The 23,166-nt window shown below is 46.6% G+C and overlaps 1 protein-coding gene across 2 annotated transcripts in view; it reads right to left on the reverse strand.

Moving 5' to 3' along the window:
* Positions 1-3,295: 3,295 nt before the first annotated feature.
* The window catches only part of Slc18a1 (solute carrier family 18 member A1), a 30,818-nt gene continuing 10,947 nt past the window's right edge, over positions 3,296-23,166 (reverse strand). Inside the window, exons 8-15 of one of the 2 annotated variants that reach the window (XM_051169875.1) lie at positions 21,258-21,318; positions 21,082-21,177; positions 9,426-9,504; positions 8,225-8,276; positions 6,335-6,398; positions 5,940-6,059; positions 5,570-5,703; positions 3,296-3,406 (exon numbers count right to left, since the gene is read on the reverse strand). In XM_051169875.1, the coding sequence (XP_051025832.1) occupies positions 3,296-3,406; positions 5,570-5,703; positions 5,940-6,059; positions 6,335-6,398; positions 8,225-8,276; positions 9,426-9,504; positions 21,082-21,177; positions 21,258-21,318 (717 nt within the window). The remainder of the gene's footprint in view (positions 3,407-5,569; positions 5,704-5,939; positions 6,060-6,334; positions 6,399-8,224; positions 8,277-9,425; positions 9,505-21,081; positions 21,178-21,257; positions 21,319-23,166) is intronic. The other variant, XM_051169876.1, reaches the window with a different exon arrangement.

The raw sequence follows: 23,166 nt of genomic DNA on the forward strand, positions 1-23,166 counted from the left end.
GACCCCCAGCCCTGAGCTGAGACGTACTTCTTCCAACCAGGCCTCACCTTGCAGTTTTCAGAACCTCCTAAAATTAACACAGTGAGTTGGGGGCCAAGCGTTCAGTACACGAGCCTCAAGGGGATATTTCATATTCAAACCTAGCACTTGCTTACTTCTACCCCAGTTACTTGTGGCCACTCCTCTCTTCAGGCCCTCCCAGGAGAACTGGAGAGCTGTCTGGATGTACTCCTCCCACGATCCAGAGTGTTTGTCTAACACACAAGGCTGTAAGGTGAACTCAGGAGGCCCAAGTCGTATAATCTACATGGGTCCTGTGATAGCCCAGGAGGCTCTGCCTACTAGGTACAAGTGCTAAAGATCCGTACAATTTCCTGCTGCATGCCACCTGTGGGCATCTTTTTTTTTTTTTTTTTTTTTTTTTTTTTTTTTTTTTTTTTTTTTTTTTTTACCTGTGGGCATCTTAAGTGCCTTGGGGACAAGTCACATTGCCCTTTCTTCATGTCAACTTAAGAGGACCTGCACAGGAGAGGGTGACAGAATGCAATCTTTTTCTAACAGCTACTTCTTCAGCTCAGGCCTGGTCTTGGAGGACTGCATCCCATAAGACGGCACACTGGGAGAGAATATTCTTCAAGTCACTCCAGTCTCTGCTCACTGATGTGGGGAGACTGCACTACTGTGGGAGCATCCTGAGGCTCTGAGGCTACCATAACAAGATCTTTCTAGAAGGTGTAAACCATGATAATCCTAGCTTCCTGGACTTGGGTTCCTCCCCAATATGACTTTTCCTGTCTCTTCCACACCACTTTCCCTGCCATCATCCTACATTTCTGCTCTGTATTTGTGGTGTTTTAAATAGGAATGGCTTCCATAGACTCATGTGTTTGAATTCTTGGCCCATAAGGAGTGGCATTATTAGGAGGTGTGGCCTTGTTGGGGGAGGTGTGGCCTTTGAGTGGGTGTGGCCTTGTTGGGGGAGGTGTGGCCTTGTTGGGGGAGGTGTGGCCTTGTTGGAGTAGGTGGGGCCTTGTTGGAGGAATGTGTCATAGACTCCTTCTGCCATCTGTGGACCAAGATGTAGAACTCTCAGCTCCATGTCTTCCTGCATGCCGCCATGCTTTCTGTCATGATGATAATGGACTAAGCCTCTCAAACTGTAACCCAGCCTGAATTAAATGTTTTCCTTTATAAGAGTTGCCATGGTCATGGTGTCTCTTCACAGCAACAGAAACCTTAACTAAAGCAGTATTTCTTCAACTCCTCCTGTACCCTCAGCCTGGCAATGGGATGTGCAAGTGCCATCCCATTTCTGTACTGGGGAAATAAAGCCTTTTGGTTTGACTCCACTCTGAGAATGTCTATCATTTTCCTGGCATTCTGAAGTTCTTCTGCGTTCTTTGCTCGACCGTCATAGGGAGATCTTTCACTGCCTCTTTTATGAGGGGATAACAGTGCATCTCAGTTGCTTCCTGGGTAGATCATCTGCTGCTTTAACAGAAAAATCCTGGGGTCTCATTCTCGCTGGATTAACATTCTCATTTTTTGCAGGTAGTCATGACCTGCCGAATGTTTGATACTTACCATGCATTCTTTGCATGTTGCTTACAAAGCCACTAATAAAGACTAAATTTATACTTTATAACTTTTGTTAAATTCTTCCTTTGTTTTGGAATACACATTAACGGTTTCTGTAAAAAGTTCAACTTTTATTGCAAACCGCACCCACATGGGAGTGCTCCCCACTTTAAAGCTCTGGTGGCCTGCAGTCATATTCTCTCTCCCCCCTGTTTTCTCCCCTCCCTTCCCCTCCCCCCTTCATTTGGGAGCTATGGCTAGGACATTAAGGTAAGTCATTTGCTAATTTTACCTTTATGCTTCTTTAAAATGTGAGAAACATGTCATTAGCACTAAATGATACAAGTCTATCTAGTTCTGAAAATTAAGAAAGTCTAGCTTAAAGCCAAAGTCTCCACCTTAAAAAAAGAAAAAAAAAAGCTACATACATCCACTAACCAGATGTTCATTGTCCAAGTACACAGATTCATTGAGCACCAGCCAAAATGTGTTCTAGTGAGTCAGCCTTTGTCCTGAACCTACCCAACTCCCAGGGAAGAACAAAGTAATCCAGGAGTCACTTCAGGTCAAGACTGAACACCCCTGTCTGATATCGGGGTACCCTCACAGCACCCTCTCTCCACCTCCATCTCTGCTATTCTCCCCCAACCTGACCTGAGCATTCATGTGTCCATGTGCATGAACAGTATATCCTAACTTGGGTGGTTTTGGGGATTTTTTTGTTTCTTTTTTTTTTTTTTTTACATTTTACTCTGCTCAAACAAATGAGAAGCTACTTAGGTTGGGTGACTCCATCACCCAATAACCATTTCAAACATGCATCCAAATGTCATGTGACTGACAAAATCCATTGTGTTTTCCCACACATTCTCTCCTGCCACAAAGCAGTATCTGGTTTAGCATGTCTGCATTGAATAATAACTCACTCACTCACAAGCGTAAGCAGTGAATGCCTTATTCTACTCCTAGTATTGGGAAACACGAGTTGGGAGAAACTACAGGAGTTTCTTTTCGCTTCATGCAGAGAATTCTTGAGTTTAATGCAATGTTGTTGGTTTGGGGGTTTGTTGTTGTTTTCTGTCCTTCAACCACTTTTATTTAAGAGTTTAAGAGGTTTGGGAAACATATGAAAAGTTACAATAACAGACCTGACTCAAGCCTAAGAAAGCTGCCTTTCAACTGGGTGGTGAAGAAAGCAGGAAGGCTCCATTTAATAAAAGTAAAGTAATTTTAGCACAGACACCTACACATAAAGATACATTTTTTAAGAAATAAGCAAAACGCTATATATCGAAGCTCAACTGAAAAAAATAAAGGAAAACATATCATAGGACAGAAATCAAATCTCATGACCTGTTGGGAATATGTCAGAGAAAATCAGAGAACAAAGCAAGGCTTGCCATTTGTCCCTCCAGTTTCACAGGCACTGCCTGCAGGAAGTGAGTCACCCCTTGCAGAACTTGTCTCAACTGAACTTTCATCAGCCTCTCTTTGGTATGGCAGGAAGTAGCACTGTCCTCCCACAGAAAGTGGGCCACCTGTGGTGTCAAAGCACAGGCAGAGCAAGGTGGGTTGCACAGGTGAGTAAGGGCAAGCCATCAATGCGAAGGGAGGAAGGGAGACACCAGAGGAGAGTGGGCCCTGGGGAGCACGTGGTCACTGAAACCCAAGCCTGGTGGAGTCACTTGCGCAGGGGCTCCAGTGTCACCCTCTGTGGCTACTCCTCACTGTCAGGGTCATCGCTGCTCTCCCCCAAGGGAAACTCCTTCCTGGGCTTCTGGGCTGCATACATCTGCGTTTCCATGGCGCATTCCCGGCTCACAATTGCCTACAGCAAGAGGCAAGAATAGACATTACAGAATATCTTTTTTGTTTTGGTTTTGTTTGTTTGTTTGTTTGTTGTTTTTGAGACAGGGTTTCTCTGTATAATAGCCCTGTCTGTCTGGGAACTCCTTTCTAGACCAGGCTGGCCTTGAACTAACAGAGATTAGCTTGCCTCTGCTTCCCAAGTGCTGGGATTACAGGTGTGCACCACCACGTCTAGTTTACTGCCTATCTTTGACCATGCTGTTTCTTGTCCACACTAGCAAATCCAAGCTTAGTGTTACTTAAAAAAAAAAAAAACCTCAAGATGTAAGTATAGCGTCCTCTTTCTGCCTCGTGTATAAGCTCAGGCCTTCTAAGGTACCTAGGCAAATGAAGGCCAGTCAGGGAAAACATCCAATATGCTGGTGCTTGAATCGTAGCATCAATTGGTACAGGGCATAGCAAGATGCTGGCTGAAACGGGCACGCCTCTCTATAGTCCTTCCTGCCTACTTCCTTCCTTTGAGCAGCTTCTACATCCATCCTGGTGAGGCATCTAGTGCTGCTGGGATGTTTATGCTTCAAGAAGTGTCACAGGACCGATCCCAAGGATCTATCCCCAACTGAGCCAATCCGTGACAAAGAAGAGCAGAGTATCATATTAACTAAAGCACATGGAGCAGAAAATTTTTTACCTGGAGACTTTTTTTTTTTAACTTTAAAAGATGTGGCCTGAGCTGAGATGGCTGGGTAGGTATAAACACTTTTAAATATATATATATATAGTTTATTCATATTACATCTCAATTGTTATCCCGGCCCTTGTATCCTCTCATTCATTCTTCCCTCCCTCCCATTTTTCCCTTACTCCCCTCCCCTATGTCTCTGAGTGAGGGGGACCTCCTCCCCCTGTATATGTTCATAGGGTATCAAGCCTCTTCTTGGTAGCCTGCTATCCTTCCTCTGAGTGCCACCATGTCTCCCCATCCAGGGGACGTGGTGAAATATGGGGCACCAGAGTTCATGTGAAAGTCAGACCCCACTCTCCACTCAACTGTGGAGAATGTTCTGTCCATTGGCTAGATCTGGGTAGGGGTTCGAAGTTTACTGCACGTATTGTCCTTGGCTGGTGCCATAGTTTGAGCAGGACCCCTGGAGGTATAAACACGTACCCTGTAAGCATAAGGATGGAGCTGAACCCCCAGCACCCATATAAAACACTGCTCCTGGTCGTATGCCTGTAATTCTACACTGGTGGGTAGAGACGACCATCGCAGACCAAAGGGCGAGCCTCTAGCACACTGAGAGAGCCTGGTGCAAGGCAGTGAGGCAAAGAATAATAAAAGAAGACAACATTCTCCTTTTACTCCCTAACTTGGATGCACCACACAATGACAAAAATAAATAAAATGGAATACACTTTTAAAAAGACAGCACCTGAGCCGGGCGTGGTGGCGCACGCCTTTAATCCCAGCACTCAGGAGGCAGAGGCAGGCGGATCACTGTGAGTTCAAGGCCAGCCTGGTCTACAAAGTGAGTCCAGGATGGCCAAGGCTACACAGAGAAACCTTGTCTCGAAAAAAAAAAAAACAAAAAAAAAAAATTTTAAATTAAAAAAGACAGCACCTGATACGGATAATGAAAGAGCTTTTGAGTGAATGAGGAACTTACTCAATGGAACATTGTTATTTACAAAAGAGAGAGCTTAGTAAGCTGAGTCCTGCTGTTAGCTATAGTAGCCACAGGATAGGAAGCCTTTTACAGGCAATACCCCTAACTCTTAGGAAGAGCCTCGTGTTTTCTTTTTTTCTGTCTTAGTTTTGTTTGAATGTTTTGTGTGAGTAGGTCTTATGAAGGCCAGGCTGACCTTTTTAATTCAATACGTAGCTGAGGATTACCTTGAGCTTCTATACTATGCTCCCCAAATGCTGGGATTTCAGATGTGTGTCACTATGCCTGCTCCCCATTTTCCTCCTTTACTTAACATCTAGATAATAAGGGGCCTGGTTGCATAGAGAGAGAATGGGAAGTCAAGGGTACGAGGGAAGGATGAGTGTGTCAGGAAGAACAGGAAATGCTACCCAGCAAAGGCATGAGCAGCAGAGGAAATGAGCTCGAGGTGAAAGGTCAGGGGACCCACAGGAGGAAACAGACATGGATTTCAGTCCGTGCTCAGGGGGCCTTACAAGCTTCTCTTCCTTAGCTGGAGGGTTCTTCAGGAAGAAGCAGAGAGGGGCATAGACAATGTTGATGACGCCAATGATGACCATGAGCCAAGGGAAGCCAATGACCTGCACAACAGCACCCCCAGTAGATGGACCTGTGGGAAAAAAAAATAAATCAAATTCCAAGTGTTTTCTGAGTCAGTCGCCTTTGAAACACCACGGCTGGGGACAGTGAGTAACCAGAGAGGCTGTGGCAGATTCCACTATCTTCAGATCTCTAAGAGAATAAAGCCACTGGCTCCACATCCAGGTAAGCAACAATGGACAGGGGAGACTGGGGTCACTTGAGCCTGGGAGCTCCCATCTGCCCCCCTACCCCCAACCAACCTACCAATAGCAAAGCCCATGCAAAAAGCCACATCGGCGATGGCGTAGACACTCCCATACACGGAGGTGTGGCGTAAGTCCACCAGGTATCCCATGATGGGCATCAAAGAGGAATCCACCATGCCTGTGGCCAGAACAAGCAGGATGCGGTCAGTCAGCTTGCCCATAGCAGTGCCCTCCATGCTGCCTCCATTTAGTCTACTCCCTTGGCCAGCTGTCCTCACACTAAGCACTGACACAGATCCAGGTAGGAGCCATGAGCCCCCTCCGGACATCTGCAGCTTCTCTCCCATCCCTGTTTTCCCACCCGCCTCTCCTGACAGGAAAATGGGAAGAAAAGGGACCTGGCCCAAAGGAAGTTTTCCAAGGCTTCTTTTTTACTTTGAGGCCACTACTTACCTATGGCAAAGCCAAGGCCTGCATTGGGGCCAATGAGGCCAAAAATATTGTGAGCTAAGGGTACCTGGAACGGGAGGGAAGAAGAGATCTTCAGAGTGCCACGGGGCTAGGAGGGGGAGGGTGCAGGGTCTTCACATGACCATGTATTTGTGACATGGGCCACATGCATTACCTCTGATTTCTCACGCGTTCTTTTGAAGAATAATCTTCCTCTCCACCTTGACCACATGAAAACTGCACTGGTACCACCCAAAGGTATGAAGCCAGTAAGCAGCAAGACCAAGTCTGAACCTCAGACTCAGCTCCATCGTATCACAGCAAGGGTCCTTTTCTGTTTGTGAGCGATTCTTCCTCATCATCTCCACTCTCTACATAACACACTGCTGCTCTCATTCATCCCTGTATGTGGCCATCAGTGACACCATCGAATCTGCTTGTTACTTATTTAACATTATGGCGGACTGAACCTAGGGCCCTGTGCAGACTAGGCAAATGCCTGCACCTCTTTCTTTTGTTTCGTTTTGTTATGAAGCCTCACTAAGTTCCTCAAACTAGACTTGAACTTACTTGGTAGCCCAGGCAAGCCTTGAACTTCTGATCCTCCTATCTTAGCCTCCTGGGGTAGCTGGAATTGAAGACCTGCACCGCCAAATTGGACCCCAAGGGTTTTATTTGAAACCCCAACTTAGTAAGCATTGGCCAAAAGCAAAAAGGGTCAAAAGAACAGAAAAGAGCCCAACAGTTAACAGCTCAATAACTGGGGAGACCGGTGGCATCATTCGGGTGCCACAAGAACAAGCAATGACATGCAGTCACCCCCTACTGAACTGTCCTTCCCTTTTATGCAGTGTCCCTGCCCTTTCCTTGGAACTTGTCACCCAGCCCTACTACCCCATTACATGGCACTAAATGGTTTATCATGCCATTTAGCATTAGCAGCTCATTATAATTATGGGGCAACAGCCCAAGTGGCGCTTGTAAGTGTCAATGACAGGGCTGATTTACTGAGGGCGTTTTATGTGCCCTCTCCATTCTGAAGTCAAACACCCATGAGATGCAAGCAGAATCCTTGAGTGACAATATTGAGCAGGCCCTCACAAGTGGCACGGGCAAATCTGGAATAGAGCCCTGAGCTCCTGCCCACCACCGGGGGCTCTAGCTCATCCTGAGTGCAGTGCTCAGAGCTTTACAGCTCTGTTTTCATATCCTTTTAGCCTGGAGCCAAATGGACTGATGGTCTCCACTGAGGATGGGAGACAGTAACGGCGTGGGAGTACAAAGGGCTCTTAGAGGTGGAAATCCCTGTTTTCTTTGTTCTACCAAATGTTCTGGTTCTAGAGACTGAGCCATTTATGGATGGTACCTGCCCTGGTGGCTTATAGGAATTGTCACAGTAGACTGAGTAAATGCATTCATAAAGCATCATTGGCTGGATAGCTCCAAAAATACATACCAACATGTTTCACTTCACACGTCTGTGTGCACAGCCTCACACCTCTGGTTCCTCCCACCCACTGTCCTATTCCTCTCCATTTCCACCTCCTTTTGTTGGCATGCCGTTTCTGTTGGCAGCATCTCCTTCAGAGCCAATTTCTGACCATGTAGAAACAAATTTTCCAGAAATTCCTATCAAGTCAGCCTACTGCTCATTTGAAGGAAAGTGATCTTAAAATGTCTAGCGTTCAGCCAGGCGTGGTGGCGCACACCTGTAATCCCAGCACTCGGGAGGCAGAGGTAGGCGGATCGCTGTGAGTTCGAGGCCAGCCTGGTCTACAAAGTGAGTCCAGGATGGCCAAGGCTACACAGAGAAACCCTGTCTCGAAAAACCAAAAAAAAAAAAAAAAAAAAATGTCTAGCGTTCTTCCTTTACCAATTGGGTCTTGTACTTACACAGAGCAAGCTGATACCTACTGCCACCATTCCAAAAAGGGAGCACAGCCACCTGGAAGGAAAGAGCCATTGTCATTGTCACATACTGTCTGCACAGAGCTGGCTACCACTTGTCACCTTGTATAATCCTACACACCCTAATTCAAGTAACTCCATAGATTCTGGGAAGGAACTGCATCTCTGCAGGACCAGATCGAACCCCTTTCTGTCCCTGTCTTTTTCTGGACAACCTCTCCATGCTGTGCTCATAGCTCTTCTCATACCATGTTGGGAGTAGCACAGTGGGATGTATGCTTGTTTCCCTGAGAACTCAAGTCTGCTGGTTCCAAAAGAACTCAGCTCTTGGGAGATGTTCTTGGACTTGATTATTGGTATCTGCCAATTCGTGTTGCTTCCTTTTTATAGTTTCTATTAATTATTAGTGTGTGTGAGAAAAGGGAGTGTTGGGGGCAGGTGATGTGAGAAGTGGCACACCAGAGCATGCAAGTGGAGGTGAGAGGGCAACTTTGTGGAGTCAGGTCTCTCCTTCTACCTCTATGTGGCTTCTAGGAACTGAACTCGAATCACTGGGCTTTTGTGGCAAGAACATTTACCCACTGAGCCATCTCTCCAGCCCAGTTCAAATTCTACCTACTCATAACATATATGGTCTTACAAATCCATCTAAAAAAAAAAAAAAAAAAAAAAACCACATGAAAATATGCAATTCCTCCTTGTCCCTAATCTCCTACAACAGTGATTTCAAATGCATTTTTAAAATCCTTCTGCTGAGCTACAATAATAAAATGAAAACGAGAGCCACTCCATAATGATAGTAGGAGAAGAGGATCCAGATTCATGCTTCTTGCCCCTTCAAACTCAGATCCCTTGTGCACTTCTGATGGGCCTGCCGAGAATCCCCTGGGGTTTCGTGGAATAGAGTTTGGCAACCGCTGCCCCCAGGTACACACTACTTCTGTTGGGATGACATTACCTCGTTAGCTGGAAAGGAAGGGCTACCGTTGTGTAAGCACTGTCTCCTCCACAGCAGCCAGCTCAGGATGATCCGTTCTTTATACTGTCCTCACCACCTACCCACCAGCCTCCTGCGTGGCAATTTCTATCACTGTGTCCCACACTATCCCAAGTACAGGGACGGGTTCAAAGGTCACTGTTAGGTGACAGACAGTTCAGTCGTTCTTCCAGTTTCCAGGCTACATACCGACCCATCTTGTTGGCCAACACACCAAAAAGGTTTGTGCCAATGAGGTAGGCCACACTGGCAGGCAAGAAAGCCAGACCTGTGGAAGGACACAGAAGCTTACTTTAGGACACACTCGACTTAATCTAAAGCATCTTATTATTTCCTACAGTTCAGCCAAGTACCTTTGAGACGTCCAGGTCCCCAAACCACTTTGTTGTATGATTTGGAGATCTCTATGTAACTCACAAGCAGAGGTGTCAGGACCCCACATCCCTGCTTCCCTCAAGAACAAGGCTTTCTCTAGCTCCTCCTTGGACTTTCTGGCAAGTGACTCAGTAAGCCAAGCAGAAAGCTCTTGGGTTAAAGGTGTGTGCTAAGGGATTTTCCAGTAAATAACACCATCTCAGGGCTCACAGTGTGATCAAATATCCTGCAGCACTCCCTGGCAAGACATAGTAACAGCTCTGTTCTGGCCACATGTGGGAGCCAAGGCTCAGAAAGGCTAGCTACACATCTAGGATGGTGAAAAAGCAACAAGATGACGGATCATAAGCAAGTCAAGAATTTGAGTTGCCAGGAAGCTCATACTCCTGTGAGGATAACCAAGCGACTCTTATGCATGCCAATGGCTGACTAGTGAGATGATCTGTAGCACTGATTTTGGATAATATAATTTAGGGTTCAGTATGTGGCTTGGCCACTTGTGAACGACATGACCTTGACATTTCTACCTATTATTGCTGAGTTCTTCTCTCCTCCTAGTCCCATCTCTCTCCTTCTTTTCTTGCTTTCTTTCTGATGAGCCTTATCATATGCCAGGTATTCTTTTTTTTTTTTTTCGAGACAGGGTCTCTCTGTGTAGCCTTGGCTGTCCTAGACTCACTTTGTAGACCAGGCTGGCCTCAAACTCACAGCGATCCTCCTGCCTCTGCCTCCCAAGTGCTGGGATTAAAGGTGTGTGCCACCACCGCCTGGTTTGCCAGGTATTCTTAAGACCAGAAATTGAGCAGTAAATAAGATGAACACAAAAAAGGGCTAGAGAGATGTCTCAGTGGTAAGAGCACTGGCTGCTCTTCCGGAGGGTCCAGGTTTGATTCCCAGCCCCAACATGGTGGCTCATAACTGTGTGTAACTCCAGTGTTTCAGGCACTGGGCATGCATGTGATGCATAAAACATACATACAGGCAAAACACCCATACACATAAAATATAAAGTAAAATATTTTTTAAAAGATAAACGAAGAAGCAAACACAGTGGAAGTCTGTAATCCCAGTACTAGAGAGGCTGTGGCAAACACAAGAAAAATGTATTGTCTTCTCTAGCAAAGCATTAAACCGCATAAGAAAGCACAGGCATAAGATTGTTGTGTAATTCAAATGGTGACTTCTGTATCCACCATATCTGGTTACGGTCCTTGTCCTAAGAATCTCCTGTCTCAATGGTGTGTAAACATGTTCGGAGCCAGCCCGGGGTCATTCAAGGCTAAAAGAGCCTACTAGCTTTGAAAAAATACTGATGCCCCGTTCCAAAGCTAACTTCCTCCTTTCGGCCTCTGCATAACTCCCTTCTTTCAGCCTCTGCATAACTTCCTTCTTTCAGCCTCTGCATACCCTCCTCCTTTCAGCTTCTGCAGATGTTGTTTAGCAGGTTAGCTCAGGACTTCCCGAGAGATAGTTAGCTAGATATTCTCGGGCCCCTCCTACTGCTTAGTTCCTGCCTCCACCCCATATAAGCTTTTGCTTTCGATTCAATAAACGGACCTTGATAGGAACGCTACTTGGTCTCGCCTCTTTCTTTCCCATCCCATCATTTCAGGTACGGCTCCCCTCGCGACCCTGTAATTACTGGTCCTGCTGGACGGGACATAAACACTGCTCCCCAACTGTCCCCTAATATGACAATAAAGCAACTTACAGCCAATCACTGAACAGGGGAGAATAGGGCTGGACTTCCTGCCAGCCAGGGGAGGAGGAGTTAGAGGAGGAAATGGGGGATTGAGCCATGGGAGAGGCCCAGGAGACATCGTGAGAGCTGGAATAGAAAAAGCTACAAAGTGCCAGTGTCTCTAGGATGTAAATGGGGAGGAAGCCAGATTAGATTAGAGGGTTGAGAGTAAAGCCGGGCGGTGGTGGCGCACGCCTTTAATCCCAGCACTCGGGAGGCAGAGGCAGGTGGATCTCTGTGAGTTCCAGGCCATCCTGGTCTAAAAGGGAGTTCCAGGACAGCCAGGGCTATTACACAGAGAAACCCTGTCTTGAAAAACAAACAAACAAACAAATAAATAAAATAATAGAGTTTCAATTATTTATGTGATAGTGGGGTTAAAAAAAAACAAACATAGTTTTATTTTAAAAAAAAAAATAACCTTAACAAGGAAGAACTATTTTAATAGAAAATGCTTAAAAAGAGAAATAGGAAAGATGCAAAAATTGATGTTTTTCCCCAAAATCAAAATATATGCTCAAATGTTTTATTGTACTTATCAACTACGCCAGTGCCGACTGGTAAGCATGTGAAACCAAGTTCTAACCACTCAGAGTGAGGCACAGGACCCCTGTTAGAGGTGCTGGCTTTGTTTAGCATAGTTAGCAAATAAGCATCCTTGTACCTTTTTACCTTTGGACTGTGAGGCCATGTTATTAGACCCCCAATGGCTTTTCTACTAGGCTGAGTGGAGAGGATTATAAATTCAAGGCCTACATACTAAGGCACTGTCTTAAAACCGGTACTAGCAAATAAACACAGAAGATGAGCATCACTCAAAGGGAGCTCACATTCAAGGACAGACAGATAACAAAAATAAACGCTAAGACAATTAAGTGAAGAAAATAAATCTGAGAACTATGAAACTTCATGTATCCAAATGTCAGAGTGACTGGAAGAAAAACCAGTGTGCATTTGGGAAGCCAAGGAAATGCTGAAGGGGGGGGGGCTGGAAGTGGGGGTAAGCTGAGATCTTGTTTACCACAAAAAGGAAGAGAAAGAAACGCGTGGAGCACCTAACACGAGCTGACAGGCTAAAGAAGAAGCCTTAGTGTGATGCAGGAGCAGGAAGGACGCCTGGGTGTCTAAAACCTGTGAGCAGAGAGGACCTGCGACGCTTTGACGCTTCGGAGATGAACAGCACCGCCCAGCTTGTGTTTTCCAAGGTCTCTTAGAGGGATGGGTTCACAGGATAAGAGTAAAGCCAGACACTGTTGTAAGCCCAGGAGAGTCTCAGCTTGGAAGCCATAACAGACAGGGGTGAACCAAATGGAGACCTTTTTAAAGGTGGAGTTGTAGAACTTTCTGCCTCGCCAAGAACAGACACAATGGGAGTGAGAAGAGAGAGACAATGAGAACTCAAGGCGTTTTGCTTCAATCATCTCGGTGATGAGGCAGGGAAGATCGGTGGGGTGGGGGCATGAAGGGCTTGGTACAACCGTGTGCAGAGGCCAGGCAAATACACAAGGGCAGGGCTCTAAGGAGAGGTCGTAAGCACAAAAGCTCAGGACTTACTGCTTTATGCTTGGTTTTTAAAGTCATGGAAATGTTTTTTTGTTTTGTTTTGTTTTGTTTTGTTTTTTGGTTTTTTGAGACAGGGTTTCTCTGTGTAGCCTTCACCATCCTGGACTCACTTTGTAGACCAGGCTGGCCTCGAACTCACAGCGATCTGCCTCCCGAGTGCTAGGATTAAAGGCGTGCACCACCACGCCCAGCAGAAATGGGGGTTTAAGTGATAGCTCAGTGGCTAGGAGAGCTTACTACTCTTGCAAAGCATCGAAGTTCTGTTCCTAACAACCAGGTTGAGTGGCTCACAACTGCCTATAGCTCCATCTCCAGGGGGATCTGACACCTCTGGCCTCTGCAAGTACCTGCACTCACAAGTATATACCCCCTGCCACACACAAATATTCATAATTATAAAGAACACAATGCTCTTTTTGTTCTAATCTCAGATGTGGGTAGGGTTACCTGCAAAAACTCAGATAAAGAATCGATATTCCTAGGTTGCATACCTAGGATTCTTTTTATTTATTTATTTATTTTAAATAACTCTGTCTTGGAAATCACTATGTGGACAAGGCTGGATCTGAATTCACAGATATCCTCCTGCCTCTGTCTCCTGAGCACCAGGATCAAAGGTGTTTTGCCACCACGCGCAGGTTCAACTTTTTATTTATTTTTAGTTGTTCATATCAGTGTGTGCCTGCTTGCCCATTTATCATGTCCATGAGGTTTCATCAACAGAGGCCGTAAGACAGTACCAGGTCCCCTGGGACTGGAGTTACACATGACTGCGAGACACTGTGTGTGCTGGTGATGGAGCCTTGGCCCTCTAGAAGAACAGAAAGTGCTCTTAACCACCGAGCCATCTCTCCAGCCCAACGGGGGATTCTTATCTCTGAAAAGTAGCCAAGTAGGAGAAGGGAGGAAAAGCTGAAAAAGTGTAGGCTACAGCTAAGAAGGCCACTGGAATGTTTCAACCATCCTCGGAGAGCACAGCAGCTAAGAGCCGAGGTGCAGGGAAGCAGACAAATGGTGGCAGGAACGTAGAACCCCTTGCCCTCCCTTGTAGGAAAAGGATGGTGAAGATGAAGATACGGGGTACACAGGAAGTCTGTCTGGAGAAACATAAAAGCCAAACATTCATTTTGGAAATGAAAGGGAATATACAAGTAGCGGTATATAGAAAGGCCATTAGCAGGAAAACACACTTTAGGTTTGTGGCTGTAAATATCAGGTGAGGGCTGCGCCTCGTGGCATGTGCTTGTAATCCCAGCTGCTCAGGAAGCAGAGGCAGGAAGATCTGCAAGTTCAAAGCCAGCTTGGGAAAGTTAGTGTGGCAAATAAATGTAATGTAAAAGGCTAAAAATGTATCCCAGTGGCAGGGTGTTTAATCTAGCATGTGTTAAATCTTAGGTTTCTACTACTGCAAAAGCAAAGAAAATAGAGCTTGGTCTCGGTGGTAGAGCATTTGCCTAGCACTCATCAGGTCCTGAGCTTAATTCCCAGCACTGCAAAAAATAAAACAAGATGAATAAAAAGACCCTAGTCATGTGTTGCTCTGCTTGATGTTCCTGCTCGGGCCTACTACTTTGCCAGAAGAGAATCTCAGAAGCAAAGCTCACTTTCAAAAGAAGAGGCATTAGTGCTAGACTCGAGAAGCCAAGCTCAGGGTTATTTTTTAAAGGGAAGGCGGGAAAGGTATAGTGATGGAGAGAGAAAAAGACCCGAGGCCGCTGGACGGCTGATCTAAGTGAGGTCAAACTGAGCAAAGATGTGGGAGGTGCCAACTAGCTTGCCTAGAACTGAGAGTCCAGAGGTGACAGGGTTAGTCGTGATGTTAGTGGCAAGGACATACATAGGTTTGATTAAACTGAGAAGGATCAATGCAGGAGAGCACACCGAGAAAGTTGGGGGCGGGAGGCTTCGGTGTCGGCAGCCTCATCTACTTGACAGCAACATGACTAACTCAGGAGAGGAATAGCACAGGAAACAAGTGTGATGGTTTTTTCTTTTCTTTTCTTTTTTTTTTTTTTTTTTTTTTAGGAGACATCAGGTAACAAAGAGATCACTGGATGGCTGAAGAGATGCTGCAGTAAACTCTAATTGGATGGACTTCAAAGGACTCAGGGATCTTTGAAGGTGAAGAGGGAAGAAATTGTCAGGAAGAACCGAAAGAGAGCAAAGCCTGGAGTTGCAGGCTGTCGACAGGGATGCAGCATAAAGGCGCTCTTGGAACTGGCGCTCTTGGACATATCCAGCTTTTCATCAAGGGCGAGATGTGTGCGAAGAGGAAGACGGCATGTGGATGCTTGCCAAGGTCAGAGCATCCCACAAAGGCCAGAATTTGCAAGGGCCACGGCTGATTGGATCAGGCTTTAAAATTAAAGGTTCTAAATAAAGGTTTGTAAATGATTTGGCTGTGACCCCAAACTCCCAGAGATTCATGTTTTGGTCCCTAGCATGATGCTGTGGGTGGAGAAGAGACCTTTAAGAGAAAGGCCTGTGACACAGATGCACAAGAAGCCCTGGGCTCTCTCCTTAGGGCTGTGTAATCTGGGCGTGGCCACACATGCCGTAATTCCAGCATTCTGGAGGTAGAGGCCACATGATCAGAAGTTCACTCTTAACCTCAGCTACATAGTGAGTTTGGAGGCAGCCTGGGCTATGTGAGATCCTGCTGAAGGTGAGGGCAGGTCCTTTGGTCCCCACAGGGAGTTGCGGAGGGACAGATTCAGGTGGCTCCCATGGGTCCCTAGAGCTCTCCTGAGAATGCGTTGCTATAAGGTTGAGGTTGAACTCTGAATCCTACATGCTGCCACCATCCTCCAGAGCTCCTCGTTAGAACCAGCACTATGCTATTTGGCCCCTTCGCTCCAAAAACTGCCTCTAAGTTTATAAAGTCAGCCCACCTTGGGTAGTTTGTTATAAAAAAAATAAAATAAAATCAACTAACACAGGGACAGGGTGGTTGTGAGTCACCAAGAAAATACCACAGAGGCTCCTCAGCCCTCATTTAAAAAAAAAAACTTCATTTGCAGCAGATGAAAGCTATTATAAAGAACCGCAACTGGTCAAAATACAGAGATTAAACCACTTTGACGTGCCCATCTCCAAATGGACAGACTAACACAACCATACACCCAAAGCTTGAGGAACATTGTGGAAGATGGTAAGAGCCTAAAGGCAAGGAGACGCGCTAAGGTGTGTTCTGGACGTGACAGGAAGTTGCACCCATGAAATCTCAATAACATGGCTGTCTGCACAAGACCACACCAGTCAGCATTCCAATGGACAGGGGGGAGTGGCTCGTAGGCTCCACCCCTAGTTAAAGAGCTACAGGCATCAGAATGGGGGGGGGGGAGATCTGTTTTCTTCAGGAGTGAGGGAGACCCTCTGAAAATTCTCTGTCCTCAAGTAGTCAGCCCCTATACCTGTGAGCATGTGGGCAATAAAATTGGATCCAGTAGGAACACACACACACACACACACACACACACACACACAATAATAGTTAAAGGCAAGGCCATCAATTTAAAGGGAGAATAGAGCAACATAGGAAGAGTCGGAGAGGGAAAGGAGATGGTTATAATAAAAATACATTGTACTTTTAGGATTATTAAAATAAAAAATGTTTATAGAAAACAAACAAATAATAAAACATAAAAAATAAGAACACCATGTATATTGAGCATTTTACACTGGCTAGGCACAGAGGAAGTGCCCTGTGAACACTCACCTTAATTATTTTCACGACCCAGGCACCTCACTACAAAGCCAGGTATTTCCCCTACCCAAGCCTGCCAGAGTGACTTGTGGCTGGCTCTGCCCTGACAGCCTGCTTGGAGCTAACAGTGGGAGTCTCTTTGGCTCTCCCTAGCCCTTCCATCTACTGCTTCCGACCTCAAGAAAACAATGTAACCCAATAAAAAGTATTATTACTCGGATCCTAAACCCAAAGCAAACAGCTGGCCAGGGCCTGGCCGGTGGCTTGTTTGCTTTTAATATTGTCTTCTTTGCAGCAGAAGCAAAGCATGCTCTCCTGTGTTTGCCTACGTTATCTGCGCAGGGTCGCTATCTGCTTCAAACTGTACCTGTTCATTTGTGGCTAACTGCTTTTGAAAGCTTAGAGGTAATAACTACTGAATGGCTTGGCTGATACATAGAAAGAGGAAGTTCGCTGGCCTAGCTACCTGTCTCCTCAGCATCCTTGTAAATAGTGTGAAACGTCCTCAAACACACATGTGTTCCGTAGCACCTGGCCCTAGCTGGTATCTCAGCAGTACTTTATGTTCTAGGCTCATCAACTCCCACATACTGTTCACAGCCTGCCTTCAAGCCTGCCTTCAAGGGTGGCTCTCATACTGTCTTGACTGCCAAGACAAATTAATTATCAGCCTAGTAAATCCTATAGTCGGCGCACTGCACTAGCCTCCCTGAAATACAAAGACAGAAAACAACTCTGAAAGATACCTTCACTTTTACAAATATAAGAGGAAAGCCAGGCCGGGTGGTGGTGGTACATGCCTTTAATGCCAGCACTTGGGAGGCAGATGGATTGCTGTGAGTTCGAGGCCAGCCTGGTCTACAAAATGAGTCCAGGACAGCCAAGGCTGCACAGAGAAACGCTGTGTCAAAAAGAAAGAAAGAAGAAAGGAAGGAAGGAAGGAAGGAAGGAAAAAGAACAGCTCCAGCCAGGTAATGGTGACGCGCGCCTTTAATCCCAGCACTGGGGGAGTTGAGACAAAAGGATTGGGACGTCAAGACCAGTCTAAGCTATGCAATGAGAGCTTGTCTAAACAAATAAATATAAGAAAAGAAAGAAATGGGGCTCTCTAACACGATAATCGGTAAATGCCTGAGCATGAATTCAAAGCAGGGTGTACCTGTTTCCAAAGCCAGTGCTATCTTCCGCCCATGGTAGTGGTACCCTGGTCCAGTGCAGACCACACATCAGTCTCAATGGTTTGGTTTCTGTTTCATTGCTTTTGGTTTTTTGTTTTGTGTTTTGACCTGTGCTCCTTCCTGCAACCTGGAGGAGTGTTCCTTACGGGCAGTGTTTTTCTAAGGGTGATTAATAACAGGTGTGAGGTATGCCCTTGTGCCCCGGAAACTCAGTAGAAACATCCCTTGTCCCATGGGGTGTGTGGGCCCCATGCCTGGAAGCCTAAGGTCCTAGCACTTGGGAGATGGAAGAAAGATGAGGAGGAGTTCAAGGCTAGCCTTATCTACATATCCAGGCCAAGGGCAGACCAGGCTATGTCGACCCAGTTTCAAAACAAAAACAAGATTTAAAAAAGAGAGAACCATGTACCCCAGGCTGGCCTTGGACTGGTGATCCTCCTGCCTCTGTCTCTTTCAGCAAAGCCTAACAGCATGTGCCACCAAAGCCAGGAGTGGGGGTGCCTTTGACTCTCTTGTCTCCTCTTGGGACCCTTTTCTTCCTAGCGGGTTGCTTGGCCCTGCTTTGATATACGAGTTTGTCATATTGTGACTTGTCATGTGGTGTTCAGTGGATATCCCTGGGAGACCTGCTCTTTTCTGAAGGGTAAATGGAGGAGGAACAGATCTGGGGGAGAGGCAACTGGGAAGAGTGGAGGGTGGGAGGGAGGGAGGCAGGGAGGGAGCGAGGGAGGGTGGGGGGGACAGACAGTGGGAGGGAGGATAGGAGGGAGAGATGGAGGGTAGGAGGGGAGGGTGGGAGAGAGGGAGAGAGGGAGGGAGGGAGCAAGGGAGGGGGGGGGGGACAGACAGTGGGAGGGAGGATAGGAGGGAGAGATGGAGGGTAGGAGGGAGGGTGGGAGAGAGGGAGAGAGGGAGGGAGCAAGGGAGGGTGGGGGGGACAGACAGTGGGAGGGAGGATAGCAGGGAGAGATGGAGGGTAGGAGGGAGGGTGGGAGAGAGGGAGGGAGGGAGCAAGGGAGGGTGGGGGGACAGACAGTGGGAGGGAGGATAGGAGGGAGAGATGGAGGGTAGGAGGGAGGGTGGGAGGGAGGGAGGGAGGGAGGGAGCGAGGGAGCGAGGGAGGGTGGGAGGGACAGACGGTGGGAGGGAGGATAGGAGGGAGAGATGGAGGGGTAGGAGGGAGGGTGGGAGAGAGGGAGGGAGGGAGGAGAAACCGCACTTTGGATGTACTGAACACAAACAAAAAAAGATAAATTCAAAGATGGGGGAGAGGCGGAGAGGGAGCAAGGAAGAAAGGAAAGAGCGCAGTGGTGGATTTGAGCTGGTTTCACCAACTCACTGCCAAAGCCCCAGCATCACACATTCTCCAGACAGTGTGCCGTCACTGTTGGAGAATTATATTAGAACATGTAGCGTTTATAGGAGCAACAGCACTCAGGAAAGTGGTATAAGATGCTGGGACGTGGTAACCAAGTGACTTGTAACTTGTAAGTGAGGCTGCGGACTGGATTGCTGGGGAAGGGCGGCTCTAGGCTGAAGACCAGTCACTGGTCCTAGGAGCCAGCGTGGCCAGAAGCTCCTCGGAAGAGATGTTATCTGCATTGAGCACTGCCTAACTCGATTAATTGTCTTGGTCAAGAGGCAATTACAGCCCAAGCAATTCAATTTGAAGTTAAGTGTACAGCTGGGGCTTTGCTTAGAATTGGTCCCTTAAAATTAGATTCTCTCTCTCTCTGCTTATCTATCATATCTATCCTCTCTCTCTTCTCTCTCCTCTCTCTCTCTCTCTCTCTCTCTCTCTCTCTCTCTCTCTCTCTCTCTCTCTCTTTTTTATGGTACATTGGGCTATATCCGGTTCTTATCAGCTTCCCCTCTGGCACCACTAGCCTCTCCTGCCTGTAGTGACTGAGCTGTTTGCACGTAGCCTCTCCTGCCCCTTACCCTCAGGTTTCCTGGAAGAGGCCCAGGCACTCTCTCTTAGCTCACTCAGAGTCACTCATGGAGGCCTCCAGCCCCTATGGAGAAGAGGAGGCAGGGGGGCTCAATTCTGGATGGAGACTGAGCATCCGCTATAACGTATATAAGACAACAGTTGGCTCTTATCCTGCACAGGGTATGGGTACAGAACACACCTTAGGCCATTCATTCCTGCCATAGCTCTTCAAAGTAGGTACCACTTCCATGTTCCCTTTAGACACCAGTCAAGTGGCACTCCACTGTGAAACCAAGTTATATAAAATAATGTGGGGCAAAGTCACAGGGAAACTGGCCTAGGCACTGAGCTTCGGTTGGGTTCATATCGCAGGTCTTACTAAATAAGACAGCAAGGCTGATGCTGATGTAGCTCAGGCATAGAACGTTCACCCAGTTTGTATGAGACCCCTGGGCTTTATCCTCAGAAATCATCGAAAATAAATAAAGAGCAAGCAGCGCGTGCATGGTTGCCTGTAAATGGAGCTGATACCCTCAGACTCATCTCTCTCGCTAGCTGGAACAAAACAAAAATGTTATGTCATAATTATATAAATAAGAGGCTACTAGTCTTTAAAAACGATGTCTAGAAAGTATGGTGGTTCACCTTACCAATTATTGTATCTAGACTCACTCAGGAGACACACCCATGGGCTGCCTGTGAGGGCAGGTGAAGAGATGCTCAAATGAAAAGGGAAGACCCACCCCAAATGTGGCCAGCACCCTCCCTGGGCTGGGACCTCAGACAGAGAAAGAAGGAATTTAAACAGAGAAGGTAGGATGAATGGGGGGCATTCCCTGCTCTCTGCCTCCTAGTCTTTCCAGAACTGCGGCAGTCCAGCAGTGTTTCGCTCAGAGAGCCTTCCCCATCAAGATAGACTATGTCCTCTCAAGCCACAAGCTGAAAGAAATCCTTCCTTTGTTATGCTGCTTTTGTTGGGTGTTTTTGTCAGAACAATGAGAAAAGTAATACAGAAAGCTTAGCTTGTTTGCAGAAATTTAGATTGCCAGTGAATGCTATGGAAACAAACAAACAAGCCAACAAACAGAAAGGGCCTTTGGCTGGCAATACTGAATGGTTTTACAATAGCACTAGGCCCGGATCTCTCCGTTGCCAACCATCTTTCACAGGGTGATTCTTCATCCACGCATCATCGCAGGTGGATTCAGTTCCTGGGTGTGTGCATGGGGCTGAGTCTGTGATGAGCCTATGGAGGGAGTGTATTGTCCTTCTGAGCGGCTAAGGGCTGGACTTGATGGTTGTTGATTACCATCAAAAAGGTCCCAGCACCTACCTGGTGCCTTACTTACCTAGTTGCCACTCAGGGGAGCACATGGTCTGCATCATCCAGATGGGCAGTGTGGGCTCTAGTATGGCAACTCCCATGTTGGCCAGGCAGATGGAACCTGAGAGAAAGTTCTGTGAGCCAGTGTGGCTGCCTAAAGCCTGAGTCGTCCCTCGGAGAGGGAGCTCACGGCTAGCTTACCTGCTGCTACCAGGATGTAAGGGTCTCTGAGAAGTGTTAGGAGTGGAGTCCCCATGGCACTCTGAGGAAACAAAGAACGTGAACCTTCCATTTCTACAGAGTTTACAACCCTCCTGTTTTCACAAGATCTGAGATAGGACCTTAGCCAGCATTGGCTCCGGTCTACTGAAAGGAAAGGATCTGTCTGGTGTCACAGCTGGGGACAGAGGCCATCTTGTGTACAAGTCCTGAGGCAATCAGAGTACCATACCACGTACTGGATCTGATTCCTACCCCCAGCGATTGGAAGCAAGGCCAGGAATGTCAAGAGGTGTCAACAGGCCTTGCCAGTGCATTTCTCTGGAAACATCATTTGTCCCACAGGGAACATCTGCCAACAGGCAGAGCACTTAAACCTCAAGGAGAGCATAGAAGTGCTCCCGAGCTGAGTTCTTCCTTCAGAACTACACTGCACAGCTGAGGCACGTGAGCACCCAGGCTAAAATGCTGGTCCTAGTGACCAGTCTCGATCGCCCTCTCTCTCGGCATTACCCTTATGCCAGTGACACCTGGATACTGCCTTCCTTTTGTTACCTTTACCTGAATTAGCATTCTTCTCATGTCCAGCCTTCTCCATCTTACCTGTTCTTCAGGATCAAGTTCAAATTCCACCTTTCCCACAGTGTTTCTTGACTCAGTAGTTGGAACAAAAGAGTATTTCCTCATCTTTGGTGTGCAGCCTACTCTATCACATATGAGATTTAATAGTCCAGATATGATAACCACAATCGATACAGATAGAGGTGCCCAAACCAAACTTATAACACACACACACACACATATATATATGTCTCATATACACACACACACACACACACACACACACATATATATATATATATATGTCAAAGTAAAAATGGATATAAACCATAAACATATACCCAAAGAAGTATGTAAGTATCACAGTTACATATATGGACTGATTACCACTAGAGCAGGAGGAATAGCTCAGTGGTTAGAGTGCTTGCCTGGGCTGTGCAAGGTTCTGTATTTAATCCCTACTGTGGTACTGCCAGAGGCAGGGAGAGAGGGACAGAGGCAGATGGAGAATAGAACATTGCTTCCAACGTTATAAAACGTGTGTTCATGCCGTTCATGTGGTTATTAACTCAAGTACTATTTACTTGTGAGGGCAACATACTAAAAACCACCTAAATGCACAGACAGGAAACAGAATGACACATGGTCTGCCCATAATGTGGATCATACAACTGTTGTGGAAGTTTTGGCTTATATGTAAACATGTTTTTATTTTAATCCCGGGTATGGGGTATGGGTGGGGGGCTGGCTCCAGTTTGTCCACAGCTGATAACTGCTTCCTGAGATGGTGAGTGATGTTTGTTAGCTGTGAGCTACCTCATGTGGGGGTGTGGTCTTTGTCAGTGAAGATAAAAGTCAGCCCCAAAGAGAGACTGGGGGCTCCGAGAAAGAAAAAGGCTTCCTTCTCCCTCACATTTTGAAAGTCTTCTTGTGTTTGCTAATGTATTTCATAATTAGTATTTAAACAGACTGTCATAGCCCTGAATCTGGTATAATAACAACTGCCTCGGGGGCTGGAGAGATGGCTCAGAGGTTAAGAGCACTGACTGCTCTTCCAGAGGTCATGAGTTCAATTCCCGGCAACCACATGGTGGCTCACAACCATCTATAATGAGATCTGGTGCCCTCTTCTGGCCGCAGGTGTATATGCAGGCAGAGCACTGTATACATAATAATAAATAAATCTTAAAAAAAAAAAATAACAACTGCCTCACTGTTTTGCCGATGGGCAGAAAAAAATTTCATCAGCATCTTATCCCTCAGTATAAGATTGTGATAAACACCTTAGTTTTGTCAGGAAGTTTCGCTGTGTAGCCCAGACTGACCTCAA

This window comes from Acomys russatus, chromosome 27 (assembly GCF_903995435.1).
Source record: "Acomys russatus chromosome 27, mAcoRus1.1, whole genome shotgun sequence".
In the NCBI taxonomy this organism is placed as follows: domain Eukaryota; kingdom Metazoa; phylum Chordata; class Mammalia; order Rodentia; family Muridae; genus Acomys; species Acomys russatus.